Source organism: Chiloscyllium punctatum, chromosome 6 (assembly GCF_047496795.1).
Source record: "Chiloscyllium punctatum isolate Juve2018m chromosome 6, sChiPun1.3, whole genome shotgun sequence".
NCBI lineage: Eukaryota > Metazoa > Chordata > Chondrichthyes > Orectolobiformes > Hemiscylliidae > Chiloscyllium > Chiloscyllium punctatum.
Window position 1 is genome coordinate 21,499,722 of NC_092744.1, and position 17,022 is coordinate 21,516,743.

Genomic DNA, 17,022 nt, shown 5'->3' on the forward strand with positions numbered 1-17,022 from the left:
ACAAGTTATGGGGACAGTTACTGAGCTGGAAGTTTAGAACTAGGGTGAGGTGGGGGAAGGGGAAATGAAGAAACTGTTGAAGTCCATTTCCAACTGGCGCCTCAACCTGTCTACCTCCCTCCCCCACTCCAACCTCTCACCCTCACAACGCGCAGCCCTCCAATCCCTCTGCTCCAATCCCAACCTCACCATCAAGCCAGCAGATAAAGGGGGCGCAGTGGTAGTCTGGCACACTGATCTCTACACCGCTGAAGCCAAACGTCAACTCGAGGACACCTCTTCCTACTGCCCCCTTGACCATGACCCCACCCCCCATCACCAAACCATCATCTCCCAGACCATACAGAACCTCATCACCTCAGGAGATCTCCCATCCACAGCTTCCAACCTCATAGTCCGGGAACCCCATTTTCCCCGGTTCTACCTCCTTCCCAAGATCTACAAGCCTGACTACCTTGGCTGATCCATTGTCTCAGCATGCTCCTGCCCCACTGAACTCATCTCTACCTACCTCGACACTGTCCTATCCCCCTAGTCCAGGAACTCCCCACATACGTTCGAGACACCATGCCCTCCACCTCCTCCAAGACTTCCGTTTCCCTGGCCCCCAACGCCTCATCTTCATCATGGATATCCAATCCCTCTACACCTCCATCCGCCATGACCAGGGCCTCCAAGCCCTCCGTTTTTTCCTCTCCAGACGTCCCCAACAGTACCCTTCCACCGACACTCTCATTCGTTTGGCCGAACTGGTCCTCACCCTTAACAATTTCTCCTTTGAATCCTCCCACTTCCTCCAGACCAACGGGGTATCCATGGGCACACGTATGGGCCCCAGCTATGCATGTCTCTTTGTTGGCTATGTAGAGCAGTTGATCTTCCGTAATTACACCGGTACCACTCCCCACCTCTTCCTCCGCTACATTGATGACTGCATTGGCGCCACCTCATGCTCCCGCGAGGAGGTTGAGCAATTCATCAATTTCACCAACACATTCCACCCTGACCTTAAATTTACCTGGACGATCTCTGACACCTCCCTCCCCTTCCTGGACCTCTCCATCTCCATTAATGACGACCGACTTGACACTGACATTTTTTACAAACCCACCGACTCCCACAGCTACCTGGATTACACCTCTTCCCACCCTACCTCTTGCAAAAATGTCATCCCGTATTCCCAATTCCTCCGCCTCCGCCGGATCTGCTCCCAGGAGGACCAGTTCCACCACAGAACATACCAGATAGCCTCCTTCTTTAGAGACCGCAATTTCCCTTCCCACGTGGTTAAAGATGCCCTCCAACACATCTCGTCTACAGCCCGCACCTCCGCCCTCAGACCCCACCCCTCCAACCGTAACAAGGACAGAATGCCCCGGTGCTCACCTTCTACCCTACCAACCTTTGCATCAACCACATAATCCGCCGACATTTCCGCCACCTCCAAACAGACCCCACTACCAGGGATATATTTCCCTCGCCACACCTTTCTGCCTTCCGCAAGGACCGTTCCCTCCGCGACTACGTGGTCAGGTCCACGCCCCCAAACAACCCACCATCCCATCCTGGCACTTTCCCCTGCTACCGCAGGAACTATAAAGCCTGCGCCCACACCTCCTCCCTCACCTCTAACCAAGGCCCTAAAGGAGCCTTCCACATCCATCAATGTTTTACTTGCACATCCACTAATATCATTTATTGTATCCGTTGCTCCCGATGTGGTCTCCTCTACATTGGGGAGACTGGGCGCCTCCTAGCAGAGCGCTTTAGCGAACATCTCCAGGACACCCGCACCAATCAACCAAACCGCCCCGGGGCCCAACATTTTAACTCCCCCTCCCACTCTGCCGAGGACATGGAGGTCTTGGGCCTCCTTCACCGCCGCTCCCTCACCACCAGATGCCTGGAGGAAGAACGCCTCATCTTCCGCCTCGGAACACTTCAACCCCAGGGCATCAATGTGGACTTCAACAGTTTCCTCATTTACCCTTCCCCCACACCACTGTCGGAGACAGAGTTAGATTTGCCACCAAGTTTTTCTGGCTGAAAATGGATGCAATGCTGTGATGGACTTCCCCATCATTGAGGATGGGTTTATTTGTTGAGCCTCCTCCTGTCCACAAGTATTCAGGACTGGACATGACAGGACTGCAGAGCTTAACCTTGATCTTTTGCATGAAAGATAACTTAGCCCTGTATATCTCATGCTGCATCCACTGCTTGGCATGCAAGCTCTTCTATGATGTTACTGCACCAGGTTGGTAACTCATTTTTAAGTTTGTCTTTGCTGCTCTTGGCATGTCCTCCAGCACTTTTCATTAAACAGAGTTTGCTTTTTGTCTTGTGCATTCTCCTCCATTTTATTTTATTTTTACTTACTCTAATCTAATTCAGATGGATAAAGTGATGAAGGAGGCATGTGGGATACTTGATTTTAATAGCCAAGATGTAGTGCTTAAAATCAGGGAGGTTATGCTGGAATTGTATTGTAGTGATTGGAACCATGGCCAGTGGATCTCATTGGTGCTGAAATTCTTGATTGGGGTTGGTAACCAGGGCCAATTAGGGAGCCCTGGCTGACAATATAAACAGGAGGTTCTGCCCTTTGAGGAGGGCACTGCTTGTCACTGGCCACTCGGGTGTTTCCTTTCTTCCTGGTGGTGGAATATCAATAAAGATTTATACAGCCGTTGTTCTCCACTTTGTCCTACATCTGCACACACACAGCATGGGTGCTGGGGAAAATAAGCACTACCGCAGTTCGGCGGTAGAGTGGGGAAAAAGAAATTTGAAAGAAAAGCAAAAACTGCATGAATCCATGTAAAACTACGTTAAACTTTGCAGAGGGCTTGTCAGTCTACTACACATTGGGATACAGACAAACTTCACACCTATCGTTGGAAAAGCTGAACTATCTTGAGAATGTAATTTTAAAAAGTTCTGGGATTTACATTTCAAAGAACAGAAACCAGCATATATAATTTTAAAAGATGAAAGATTTAATTGAAAATTGTTTAATATATCACACTTCTGTCATATGGGACTCATTTGGCTATAAATTCATGATCATGATCTTATTCTCCACAACCACCTGATGAAGGAGTGGTACTCCGAAAGCTAGTGCTTCCAAATAAACTTGTTGGACTGTAACCTGGTGTTGTATGAATTTTAACTTTGTACACCTCAGCCCAGCACTGGCACCTCCAGTGAACAAACTTTTAAGAAACTGAATAAATCCCTTCAAGCTACTAACCATTCCCAAATAAAACAAAATCCTAATGGTATGCTGTTCCAATAAATATAAGTCCCACTCCTACGTTCCATCTGTCCTCCAACATTCTTCTGTCAGGAACGCCTTTTTCTATCATTGGTACTGTCATTTTTTATATGATGCTTTCTCTCTAGACTTGAGGGCTGTCAGCTCTGGTGGATGGCAGTTATCTCTGGGGTCTTTGTCCAACTGCCCCCTTCTTTTATATCCGTGATGACATATCAATTTCTGACAATAGGTTTTGTCCTAAGTTGTCAAAACCATCAGATTTAAATTTGATAGGTTTTTGGTATTTGAGTGCCTGGTTCAAATTGATTGGCTAAATGTAAAACCTATTGTCTTCGTAAAAACTGCTGCTTGGCCTGTTAACTGTATATCCTTCTTGTTGAATTAGGCAATGTTTGGATATATTTGAACCGATCCCTAATAGGCTTTCGGCTACGATGCAATTACCTCGATTTCATTCGACTTCATTCGAGTTTTCAGTTCCAACCTCAGAATTTCAAAAACTCTTTCACTCCTTCTACTTTCAATCATAATTCAAATTGCTTCATTTCCTTTTCATGCTCAAGCTGCTTCATTTGCAATTGAATTGTTACCATTCCCAATTATTCCAAAGGCATATCCAGCAATTGTAGATGTTGAACAACTGCTGCAATTACCTCCCATTCTCACATGAACAAAAGCAACCCCAACTTAAACTTGTTTGCCAATTCCAACAGCTTTGCCATCCTTATTTTCTATAAAACACTCAAAATGATTTCTTTCACATCCATGAAACTCTTAGTGAGTGAATGAGCCACTATTACACAAAGCATACCCTATTTAAATCAACTGAATGCAACACCTGAAGAGAACGCCAACACTCACAGCCTTTGAGTCCAATAATTCTAAACCCTACCTGGAATTAGAGATTTGACCCTGACAAGTGTGATCCAGACCAAACCTGCTCAAAATATGTTAAGATAGCCTAGGCCTTAACTTCTTCTTATTTTCAAGTTAAGTGTAAGTGCTGCATTCCAGTTACAATTCAATTAAGCAAAACGCACTTTGTTTTGATACAACAATTAAATTACAGGCAAAGTTAAAAAAGAATTTACAATTGTAACTATTGAAATGCTTAACAAGATTTTATATATACACTACTACTAAATAACTTCCAATATAATACCATCCCATACCAAACTTCTAGCGAAGTGTGCCGATGATACAAAGTTAGGTGGACAGGCAGGTAGTACTGAGGAAGTGGGGAGGCTGCAGAAGGATCTAGACAGTTTGGGAGAGTGGTCCAGGAAATGGCTGATGGAATTCAATGTGAGCAAATGTGAGGTCTTGTATTTTGGAAAAAAGAATTCAAGCATGGACTACTTTCTAAACGGTGAGAAAATTCGTAAAGACAAAGTACAAAGGGAGCTGGGAGTGCTAGTTGAGGATTCTCTAAAGGTAAACATGCAGGTTGAGTCCGTGATTAAGAAAGTGAATGCAATGTTGTCACTTATCTCAAGAAGGTTGGAATATAAAAGCACCGTTGTGCTACTGAGACTTTATAAAGCTCTGGTTAGACCCCATTTGGAGTACTGTGTCCAGTTTTGGTCCCAACACCTCAGGAAGGACATACTGGCACTGGAGCATGTCCAGCGGAGATTCACACGGATAAGCCCTGGAATGGTAGGTCTAACATATGAGGAACGGCTGAGGATCCTGGGATTGTATTCATTGAATTGAATTCATTAGAAGATTAAGGGGAGATCTAATAGAAACTTACAAGATAATACATGGCTTGGAGAGGGTGGACGCTAGGAAATTGGTGGGCCTGTGGAATTCATTGCTGCAGAGTGCAGTGGAGGCTGGGATGCTAAATATCTTCAAGGCAGAGATTGATAAATTCTTGATGTCACAAGGAATTAAGGGCTATGGGGAGAATGCTGGTAAATGGAGTTGAAATGCCAATCAGCCATGATTGAATGACGGAGTGGACTCGATGGGCCGAATGCCTTATGTCCGCTCCTATATCTTATGGTCTTATAAAACACAAAGGAAAGTTTTTGATGATTTGCTGATTTTTGGGGTGGCATGGTGGCTCAGTGGTTAGCACTGCTTCTTCACAGCACCAGTAACCCGGATTCAATTCCCGCATTGGGTGACTGTGTGGAGTTTGCACATTCTCTCTGTGTCTGCGTGAATTTCCTCCAGGTGCTCTGGTTTTCTCCCACAATCCAAAGATGTGCAGGTTAGGTGAATTAGCCATGCTAAGTGATTAAGAAAGCGAATGCAATGTTGTCTCTTATCTCAAGAGGGTTGGAATATAAAAGCAGAGATGTACTACTAAGACTTTATAAAGCTCTGGTTAGGCCCCATTTGGAGTACTGTGTCCAGTTTTGGTCCCCACACCTCAGGAAGGACATACTGGCACTGGAACGTGCCCAGCGGAGATTCACACGGATGATCCCTGGAATGACAGGTCTAGCATATGAGGAACGGCTGAGGATACTGGGATTGTATTCGTTGGAGTTTAGAAGATTAAGGGGAGACTTAATAGAGACGTACAAAATAATACATGGCTTGGAAAAGGTGGATGCTAGGAAATTGTTTCCGTTAGATGAGGAGACTAGGACCCGTGGACACAGCCTTAGAATTAGAGGGGGTCATTTCAGAACAGAAATGCAGAGACATTTCTTCAGCCAGAGAGTGGTGGGCCTGTGGAATTCATTGCCGCGGAGTGCAGTGGAAGCCCGGACGCTAAATGTCTTCCAGGCCGAGATTGATAGATTCTTGTTGTCTAGACGAATTAAGGGCTACGTGGAGAACGCTGGTAAGTGGAGCTGAAATATGCATCAGCCATAATTGATTGGCGGAGTGGACTCGATGGGCCGAATGGCCTTACTTCCACTCCTATGTCTTATGGTCTTATGGTCTTAAGTTGCCTATAGTGTTAGGTGCATTAGTCAGGGGTAAATATAGGGTAGGGGAATGGGTCTGGGTGGGTTACTCTTTGGACGGTCGCTGTAGACTTGTTGGGTTGAAGGGCCTGTTTCCATACTGTAGGGAATCTAATCTGCACGGCCTTTCGATATAAATGCTTCAATCCGTGTGCTCTCTGTGCACCTTCAAACCTTCAAGCTGCTTTCACAGACACATAATTTAAATTGCTAAGCACCAGAATGCCCCCCATCTTTTAATGGGACCATGCAATGCTTCCCCATCCCCCCACCTCCATTTTTTACAATTTTACAAACACCAAATTCTAACTTCCTGTCTCCCAATCTAAAATTACTCTTCCCAAAGTTGCAACAATATTGTGTGCAATTCTAGAATCCACACTACAGGAGAGACATGATTGGAAGTTGGAGATTATATTTTCCAGATTTTTGCTCGGGCTAGAGAGTTTTAGTTATGAAGAGAGATTGAGTTACCTATATGTCTTACAATTGTGTACTCCACAACCACCTGATGAAGGTACAGCGCTCTGAAAGCTAGTGCTTCCAATCACACCTGTTGGACTATAACCTGGTGTTGTGTGATTTTTAACTTTGTACACCCCAATCCAACACCAGCAAGTCCAAATCTTGCTGGGCAATGGTGTTGAAGGTTATTGTGGGACAGGAGTTGTTGTCTGTTCTCATTGATTGTGGTTTGTGGGTCAGGAAGTCGCTAAGGGTGGAGCACAGACCTACATCTCAGAATATAAAGATTAGTTTTGTTCGAATTATACAGTGGAAAGCATAGCAGTAGTCAATAAGTAGGGGTCTGATGCAGGTATTCTTGTGATCCAGATGCTCCAGGGATGAGTGTAGCACCAGGGAAATGGCAATCATTGTGGAACTTATGTGATGGTTGTTGAATTGCAAGGCATCAAGGCAAGCCTGGAGGTTGAGTTGATGACATCTTGAAGCACTTCATAATCATGGAGATCAGAGGCACGATTGGTATTCATTGAAGCATACTGCATGAGTTTTCTTTGGTACCATGATGATGGTGACTTCATCCTGAAAGGAAGGATTCTTGATGGAGGGATGAATGAAGGGAGCATATAGTTAAAGTAAGGGGCAGAAGGTTTTCATGGGAGGTTAAGAAATTTTCTTTCACTCAGTGATTGGTGGAAATGCTGCTATAAGGGTTGTCGAAACAAAATCTCTCATAATTTTAAGAGTACTGAGATGTGCACTTGTGGTGCCAAGATATATTGGCTATGGGCCAAACGCTAGAATGTGGGATTAGAATACTAGGTATTTGCTTTTAGTTGGTGAAGACTCAGTGGGCCATAGAGCCTTTTAATGTGCTGTAAACTTCCGTGACTCTCAGATATATTTTACATAAAATGTGGTCAGACACATGAATGCATAAGGAGAGCAAGTAGAGCTAAATAATGACTTGTATTTTTATGACACCTTGTATGACCTTAAGACATATCAAAACACCTCACAGGTAATTAAATATTTTTGATGTGAAGTGACTTTTCTAACACAGGAAACATGACAGATTTCTTGCAGACCGAAAGATCGCATCGACATCAAAGGATGACAACTAGATACTGAGTTTTAGTGAAATTCATCAGCAAGTAGAGAACAGAGAGCTCAAGCTAGCATCCACAGTCCAAATTGGGAAAGTAAGAGAGAATGGGTTCCGTGGTGTTGTAGAGATTGCTGAGCCTCGACGTACTGAGTGGCTCATTCTGCACTAAAATCTTGAAAACTCTATTATATTCATGTTCTTGTGTTTTTTTTTTGTTTTATCAGCCTATTATTGTGGTGTATGACAACACATCACAGCAATTGATTGCTGGCCAACAGTTCCAAAGGATTCAGGCTCAGTACTGAGATTGATGGAAAAGCATCCCGGATAAGCAAGGGTTCCTGTTGAAATTTTGCTTTGCACAACTTAATTCTGAGCTTGGCACAATATCATTAGAATGCACGTAATCATGCAGGATTCTGTTCATTTTGTTTTTGGGCTGTTCACAATTTCACCAAGGCCACATGTATTGCCCAAATCCTCGTTGCCTGGATAAGGCTGCAGCGAGCTTTGTATTCTTGGCTGGTTCAGAAGGCATTAAAAGTCAACCATTTATAGTGGACTAGAGTTCTGTATAGGCCACGTTACATGTATGGTAGAAGACAGAGGAGTTGGGAGCAGCCACTATATTCTATAAGAAATTTGTGACAGTTGTGTTGTTCCAATCATGCAGATATTTAATAGTGATTTATTTTTGATGGCAGTCCATTAGTTGCCAGATGTATTCAATTCAATTTTTTGACTTACTGAGGGCCATGGCCAATAATTTGTTCACACACACAACTGTTATGTGTTGCAGTCAAGGAAACCTCTACGTTTTGAACACATTCAGAAATAGAGCACATTTTGTACACACATGTTGGGAAATGATGTGAAAATGTTCATGCCCTTGTGGTAATAGACAAACTTTACTAACCGTAATAGTTATTTCAAAACATCCTGGTCTTCTTCCTATTGGAAGGATGTTGTGAAACTTAAATGGGCTCAGAAAAGATTTGCAAGCATGTTGCCAGGGTTGAGGGGTTTCAGCTAAAGGGAGAGGCTGAACATGCTGGGACTGTTTTCCCTGGAGCGTTGGAGGCTGAGGGGTGACCTTATAGAGATGTTATGGGGAAAATCACCAGTCTCAGAGTCAGTCAGCGTTCAATGACAGAGTTTATTGTACGAGGAAATACCGGAGTTCCAGTGAGAGAAAGACACCAACAGCACAGTGGTCAGCTACGATTCTTCTCTCGACCCGGAGCACATGACAAGATACTTTTACACATCTTGTGATACAATAAGTCAGTGATGAGATTATTTCTTTGTAACATGATTTGTTTATAGTAATCAGAATTGTTGACAGTTTTGATACAGTCATTGTCAGTTCCAAAGCAGCCTTTGTTAATTTCAGCACAGTTTGTTGTTAATTTTAATGAGGATATTGTCAGTTTCAATGCCTGTGCGGAAGTCTATTGCTGTATTAATGGGTGCTAATCGCTCTTCCTGAAAAGGACGATTACTGCAGCCCTGGCTATTAGAACTTTGTAAAAACAATGTAAAAACAATGACTGCAGATGCTGAAAACCAAATACTGGATTAGTGGTGCTGGGAGAGCACAGCAGTTCAGGCAGCATCCAACGAGCAGCGAAATCGACGTTTCGGGCAAAAGCCCTTCAAGTCAGTATCAAGCTTTTAGCATTTCTATCAAAGGTGTTGGCTGGACCCAGATACTTTGGCGGGCAGTATACGTTACTCATGTGTATTCTCTTCCCCACCCACATTAAACTAACCAACCGGGTTGTGAGTGCATTGTGCTGGCATTCTGGTGGCCCCAGGCAGTGTCTGTATTTGCTCTGTGGCCATCTTATGTGCCAAATGGACAACTGATGGCTCAGCGGCCATCTTGTGTTTCCATGTGCCTAGTGTCATCTCCTACTTCAGAGGTTTATAAAATCATGACGGGCATAGATAGGATAAATAGATGAGGTGTTTTCCCTTGGGTGGGGGAGTCCAGACTAGAGGGCACAGGTCTAAGGTGAGGGGGGAAAGATTTAAATGGGAAGTAAGGGGCAACGTTTTCATGCAGAGTGTGATGGCCTCACAGCACCAGGGACCCGAGTTTGATTCCAGCCTCCTCTGTGTGGAGTTTGCACATTCTTCCCATGTCTGTGTGGGATACCTGCAGGTACTCCGGTTTCCTCCCACAATCCAAACATGTGCAGGTTTGGTGAAATGGCCATGCCAAATTGCCCATAGTGTTCAGTGATGTGTAGGTTAGATGCATTAATCGTGGGAAATGTAGAGTAATAGTAATAGATAGGCTCCTCTTTGGAGGGTCAGTGTGGACCTGTTGGGCCAAATGGCCTGTTTCCACACTGCAGGGATTCTATGAAGAGCCAATCCACCAATGCCTTAAAAAATACTTAAAGGCTCAGCTTTCACCACAATTTCTGGAAGAGAATTCAATAAACGCACGACTCTCGGTGAGATAAAATATTATTTCATCTCTGTTTTAAATGTTGACCCCTTATTTGTAAACAGTGACATCTATTTCTAGATTCTCCAATAAGAAGAAATATCCCCTCTGTGCCTATCCTGTCAAAACCCCTCAGGATCTAATATGTACAATCAAGTTACCTCTTACTCTTCTAGTTTCTAGCAGATACAAGCCTGGCTTAAGCAAACTTGCTTCATAAGACAACTTGCTCATTCCAGGTATTAGCCTGGCAAACCTTCTTTAAACTGTTTTAAGTACATTTATATCCTTCCTTAAACAAGTTGAACAATATAATGCACAGTACTCCAGATGTACCTTGTATAACCTGACTACTTTTGTATGTAATGGCCATCACAATAAATGCTAATATAGTGCCAACTTTCTTAATTACCTTCTGTAATGTTTTTCTTTGTATTTTCAATTGTGGACTGAAATGGGAAAAGGGCTGTTTTAAAACCAAGGATTGTGGAAAAGGTTGCTGTACTTTTTAAAAACAGGTTATGAACACTAATTTTAAAGGCTGTTTCTTGTTCAAGCGGCAGAGGATCGTTCCTGCAGATGAGCTGACATCAGATCAGGTCTACAAAATGAGATTGGCTAGCAATAAGTAGTTGATCGATTTGTGAAATGGTGACCAGTTGTTGATGACCAAAGGTCTTCTGCTTGCCAACAACCATGTGATTAAGTCCTAGGTAGCTGAACCACTTGTTGATGTGTACAATATGAAAAGAAGCCCTCATAAGGGGAGATGCGCTCTCTCTCTCTCTGCAGTTAAAAATACCTAAAACCTGAAGAAATCCAGTTTATTTTCCCTCTTTAATTGCTATAAGCTGTGACTTTTAACCAGTAGCTAAGAAACTTTGCAATTTGTGAACTCCTGCAAGGCAATGAAAAGCACTTGGCAAAAAGAGATCAACAAACACCAAGTCCTGACAAGCACAAGGATCATTTCAGTGAACCTTGTAAACAAGGCTCTTGAATTGACTTCCTAGCTTTTCCATCCACCCATAATATCAATCCTCTTAACTGCTTACTTCTGATTGTATGTGTGTTTAGGACTGTCTTAAAAGGGAGTAAGAGTTTTAGCTAGTTGCATGAGAAATCAACGGTTTGTCATTGTCTTCCTGTAGCAATAATCTATTATTCCAATGAATAAGAATCTTTGATTAGTACAGAATCTGATCCATGCTTTCTGTCATCCTGGGTCTAAACAGACAAGTAATTTGAGGAAATTTTGCTTCAATAGACAATAGACAATAGACAATAGATGCAGGAGTAGGCCATTCGGCCCTTCGAGCCTGCACCGCCATTCAATGTGATCATGGCTGATCATTCCCAATCAGTATCCTGTTCCAGCCTTATCTCTATAACCCTTGACTCCACTTCCTTCACTGCTGCCTCACAGCGCCAGGGACCCAGGTTCGATTCCAGCTTCAACCAACTGTCTGTGTCGAGTTTGCGTATTCTCCCTGTGTCTGTGTGGGTTTCCTCTGGGTGCTCCAGTTTCCTCCCACAATCCAAAGATGTGCAGGTTAAGTTAATTGGCCATGCTAAATTCCCATACTGTTCAGGGATATGTTGGTTAGGTGCATTAGACAGGGGTAAATGTAGAGTTATAGGATAGGGCAATGAGTCTGTGTGGATTACTCTTTGGAGGATCAGTGTGGGGTTTTTGGGCCAAATGGCCTGCTTCCACACTGTAGGAATTCTATGATTTAGAAAATCTTTTATAATGACTCTCATTCTGTCTTGCATTTGAGACATTGCACTGGAAATGGCAAAGCATTTCCTGCAGGTGGCAGTGTTGTCCCTGACAGTCTGAGGGGAATTTTAAAATCCCAAATTGGTCATCTCCTCTCCCCGAAAGCTCTTCAATCATGTCCTGAAACAGATTCACCTCTCCCACCTATCACCTTCATCCCCAACTCCATCCACCTATTGCACTCTTTCTCCCTAGCCCCACCCCCCCCCCTCCCAATTTTCTCTCCACCCCAGAGGCTCCTTGTCTCATTCCTGATGAAGGGCTTTTGCCCGTAACGTTGATTTTCCTGTTCCTCAGATGCTGCCTGATCTGCTGTGCTTTTTCAGCACCACTCTAATCTAGATTCTGATCTCCAGCATCTGCAGTCCTCACTTTTGCCCTGAATAAGTGTTCGTCTGAATACTGGTTGTGTGAGATTGATCAGCTCGCGAGGTAAGATTTTACCTTGATCTCTGTCCTTAAGTAAGTTCCAGTACTTTTCCATCATGTGTGATGACCAGAGTAGTGAAGTAAGTAAAATTTATCACCAGCGGTGTAAATAACACCACAAGCATATGTTTGAGTAAAGAGGTAATGTTGAACTTGCTAAAGATACTTGTTAGATTTCATCAGGAGTATTGTGTACAGTTCTGGGTACCACATTACAGGAAGGATGTGAACACATTGGAGATAGTGCAGAAGCAATTTACAAGATTGATTTCAGAGATGAGGGACTTCTGTAATGGGGGGAAACAGAAGAAGAGGGGACTGATGCCTTGGAGACAAGAAGACTAACAGGAAATCTGATAGAGGTCTTCAAAATCATGAGTTAGCTTGATAGAGTAGTTAAGGATTTGGGAGTCCCTGTCCATGAATTATAAAAAGCTAGCATGCACATTCAGTGGGTAATGGGGAAGGCAAATGAAATGTTGCCCTTTATTTCAAAGGAATGGAGTATAAACGTTGGGAGATTTTGTTAAAACTTTACAAGGCACGAATCCAACCACAGCTGGAAAACTGTGAACAGTTTTGGGTCCCTTATCTAAAGAATAAGGAGTCCAAAGAAGTTTCACTAGGCTGATACCAGGTATGAAGAGGAGAAGTATGAGTAGAGAATGAGTAGACCAGTACTGGTTGGGATTATAATCCAACAAACAATTTGATTTGTAAACTTCGTGTGATCAGGAAGGAGATATCACATCCACAGCAGGAATTCAGTGCAGAGGGAAAGAGGTGCACTTGCTTTTTTTGGTCCATAGATTGCAAAAGGAAATGTAAGTTTATTTTTTGTGAATACTTGCTAATTTCACTATCTATTATAAATTACTTGCAGATTAAAGGTCCACTTGTAAACTTTTCATTGTATTCATGTGAGTTCATGTGACAATCAACTTAATTCTAATTTTAGTTTCTAATCTGGAAAAGAATCTAGGTGCAGAATCTTAGGCGCAAAGCAGAAAAGTAAAGAAACAGGATTTAAAAAATTAAACATGACAGTCCTTTTTACTAAAAGTAGAGAAACAAAGAAACATGGTTAAAAGTTCAACACCACATTCCAGAAGCGCATGCTGGGCTCACATTCCTTACAAGGGTTCGACCCATCCCCCACTCCACGCTCAACCTCAACCCTACTGCTGCCTCGGGCTGCCTGTTCCTGTTCCTGTCACCACCTCAGGCTGGCTGGTGTGGCCAGCTCCTGCTCTTGCCGCTGACCATCTCGGCCTGCCTCCAAGTCAGGATCAGTTGCCTTAGTGATAGAAATGTAATGCAGGGGATATACACATCACTGTTATACTTTACTTACTGCATAAATCACTTAAATAATAATGCAATTTTACTGGAAATAAGTTCTCACTCACACCCTCAACTCACTACTCACACATTGCAACAGATTGTGGCACTTAAGGAAACATCAACCTGAAATTGAATCAACTGTTGATATTTCGTGTGGCCAGTCAATTGAACAACATGTATACTTATATTGAGGTAAATAAATTTTTAAAACTATTAATTTCAGACAGTATAATATGGTAAACTTTGTGGTATTTTGAGGTGTATAAGATTTGCCAGTTTATCAAGAATACTTAAGGTGCTGTTGAAACAAAATTTGCTGAACTATTTTGGCTACAAGGGCAGGTCACAGGCTAGGAACTTTGGGTAAAATTATTCATATAATAACTTCCCAAAGCCTATGCATCATCTACAAAGAACAGTACCTGATAGAATATTCTTCACTGGCTTTGATCAGTGAAGCTGAAAATGTGTTGCTGGAAAAGCGCAGCAGGTCAGGCAGCATCCAAGGAGCAGGAGCCCTTCGGGCATGAGCCCTTCTTCGGGAAGGGCTGAAGAAGGCTCATGCCCGAAACGTCGATTCTCCTGCTCCTTGGATGCTGCCTGACCTGCTGCGCTTTTCCAGCAACACATTTTCAGCTCTGATCTCCAGCATCTGCAGTCCTCACTTTCTCCTTTGATCATTGAAGCTCTACTAACACCCAAGAAGCTTAACGTTGTCCAATAAACTAGTAGCCTTACATGGCACCACATTAATAATTTATTCCCTCAACTAATACCACACAGTGGCAACAGTATATAACATAAAGATGCACTGCAGCAACACCAAAGGTATTGGTCTAAAATCCTGCAACCTCGTCCACCTCCTTAAGGAACAAAGAGAACAGTAAATAACACTAAACCACCACTCTACGTCACTCACCATCGTGAGTTTAAACATCAACATTCCTTCAATGTTTCTGGGTCAATATCCTGGAACCCTCTTCCGAACAGTACTGTGGGTGCACTTACACCACATGGGATGCAGCAGTTCAACTGACACATTTCTCAAGAGTAATAGACAAAAGAAACATAAAATATAGGAGTAGAATTAGGCCATTTGACTGTCGAGTATGCAGCATCATTCGATCATAGCTTATATGTTTCTCAAACCCATTCTCCTGACTTCTCCATGTTATTCTTGATCCCCATACTAATCAAAAATCTAACCATCTCTGTCTTAAATGCACTCACTGACTTGGCCTCCACTGCCTTCTGCAGCAGTGAGTACCACAGATCCACCAATCCTCCGGCTGAAGAAATTCTTCCCCATGTCAGTTCTAAACAACCATCCCTTCACTCTGAGGATGTGCCCTTGAGTCCTAGTCTCTTTTACGAGTGGAAACGTCTTTTTCACAACCATTCTATCTCAAACATTCTGTGTTCTGCAAGTATCAATGAGATTCCACCTTATCCTTCGAAATTTGAGTACAGGTCCAGGGTCCTCAACCGCTCTAGATATGACAAGCCCTACATTTTTTTCTTACTCATTCATGGAATGAGGACATCACTGCTCAGGCCAGCATTATTGCCCATCCCTCGATGACCACAGGGCAGTTGAGAGTCAACCACATTCCTGTGAATCTTAAGTCACATGTAGTTCAGACGAGGTAAGAATGGCTGTTTTCTTCACTAAAGGACATTAGAGAACGAGATGGGTTTTTCTGACAATTGGTGATGGATTCATGGTCATCATTAGATGGCAGGATTCGAACCCAGGTCCCTGGGTCGATACCTAGGTTTCTGGATCAATTGTCCAGTGATAATACCATTAGACCATCACCTGCCCATCCCAGGGTCGTTCTTGTAAACCCCCACTGGACCTCCTCTGATACCAGCATATCCTTCCATAGATACAGGGCCCAAAACTGCTGACAAAATTCCAAACGTGGTTTGGCCAGAGCCTTATGCAGTCTCAGCAGTACACCTCTGCTCTTGTATTCTAGCCCGCTCAAAATTAATGCTAGCATTGCACTTGCCTTCCTAACTGCCAACTGAACCTGAATTCTAACCTTAAGAAAATCCTGAATTAGGACTCCGAAGTCTCTTTGTACATCAGATTTCTGAAGTCTTTTCCAGTTTAGAAAACAGTCTTCTACAGATAGATGGCAAATGTCATCTTGCTAGCAATGCACACTTCCCATAATTGATATACAGTAGAGCACCGCACCCCTTCCCCCCCCTCCCCCCCCACCCCCACCCCCACATATCTGCTGGAGATATGTTCCAAGACCTACTGCGGATGCCCAAAACAGTGGATAGTAGCGAACCCATTAATTTAAATGAGAAATTTACCTCCTCAACAGCCCCCCTCCCCGGTTCCTGATTCTGGAATGTTCCACGCAATATTTTCAGCTGCGGCAAACCACGGATAATTGACATCGCGAAAGCAGTGGTTGCCCTGTATTCATATAAATACTGTGGCTACAACAGCAGGTCAAAGACAAGTATCTTGCAGCAAGTAACTCAGCTTCTGACTCCCCAGGCCTGTCCCCCTTCTAGGAGGCATGTCAGGACTGTGATGTAATACTCTAGACTTGCCTGAATGAATGCAGCTCCAAATGCTTGACCCCATCCAAGACAAAACAGCTGCTTGATGGGCACTGCATCCACAAACATTCTGTCCCTCTTCCAGTAACAATCAATAGCAGCAGTGTGCATGATCTATGAGATGCACTGCAGAAATTCACCAAGGCCCCTTAGACAGTACCTGCCAAAACCATGACCACATTCATCTGGAAGAACAAGGGCTGCAGGTACATGAGAACGCTACCACCTGGAAGTTGCCCTCCAAGCCATTCACCCTTCAGACTTAGAAATATATTGTCATTTCTTCAGTGTCGTTGGGGAAAAGTCCTGGGGGATTTCTCTTCCGAATGGCATTGTGAGTGTAGGTACTGCAAACAGAGTGCAGTGGTTCAAGTGCACTGAGCCTACCTCACTGCTGCTGCTACCACTGTGACTGAGATCTTCACAAGAAGGTACGGTAAAGCAAAAAGAAAATAAAAAGAATCATGGACAGAGGATGCTGGCCCAGCCAACGACGCCTCCATCACATGAACGAACTTAAAAAACAGCTCTCAGGCAACTGCGACTAGCTTCTTGCTGAAGGAGTCTCATAGGAAGTATGATTGCTATTTGGAGAAATGGCAAACAGATTGCTTCTGGTCCACCAAAACAGGACGTGTA

The 17,022-nt window shown here is 43.5% G+C and overlaps 1 protein-coding gene and 1 long non-coding RNA gene across 5 annotated transcripts in view; one reads left to right on the forward strand and one right to left on the reverse strand.

Annotated features, from left to right (window-relative positions):
- LOC140478765 (uncharacterized) overlaps nucleotides 1-17,022 on the reverse strand; it is a 44,440-nt gene that overhangs the window by 22,369 nt on the left and 5,049 nt on the right. The window lies entirely within an intron of this gene.
- LOC140478764 (membrane-spanning 4-domains subfamily A member 4A-like) overlaps nucleotides 13,957-17,022 on the forward strand; it is a 79,666-nt gene continuing 76,600 nt past the window's right edge. For all 4 annotated transcript variants that reach the window (XM_072572113.1, XM_072572116.1, XM_072572114.1 and 1 more), the window contains exon 1: nucleotides 13,957-13,989. In XM_072572113.1, the coding sequence (XP_072428214.1) occupies nucleotides 13,972-13,989 (18 nt within the window). In that variant the 5' untranslated portion in view covers nucleotides 13,957-13,971. The remainder of the gene's footprint in view (nucleotides 13,990-17,022) is intronic.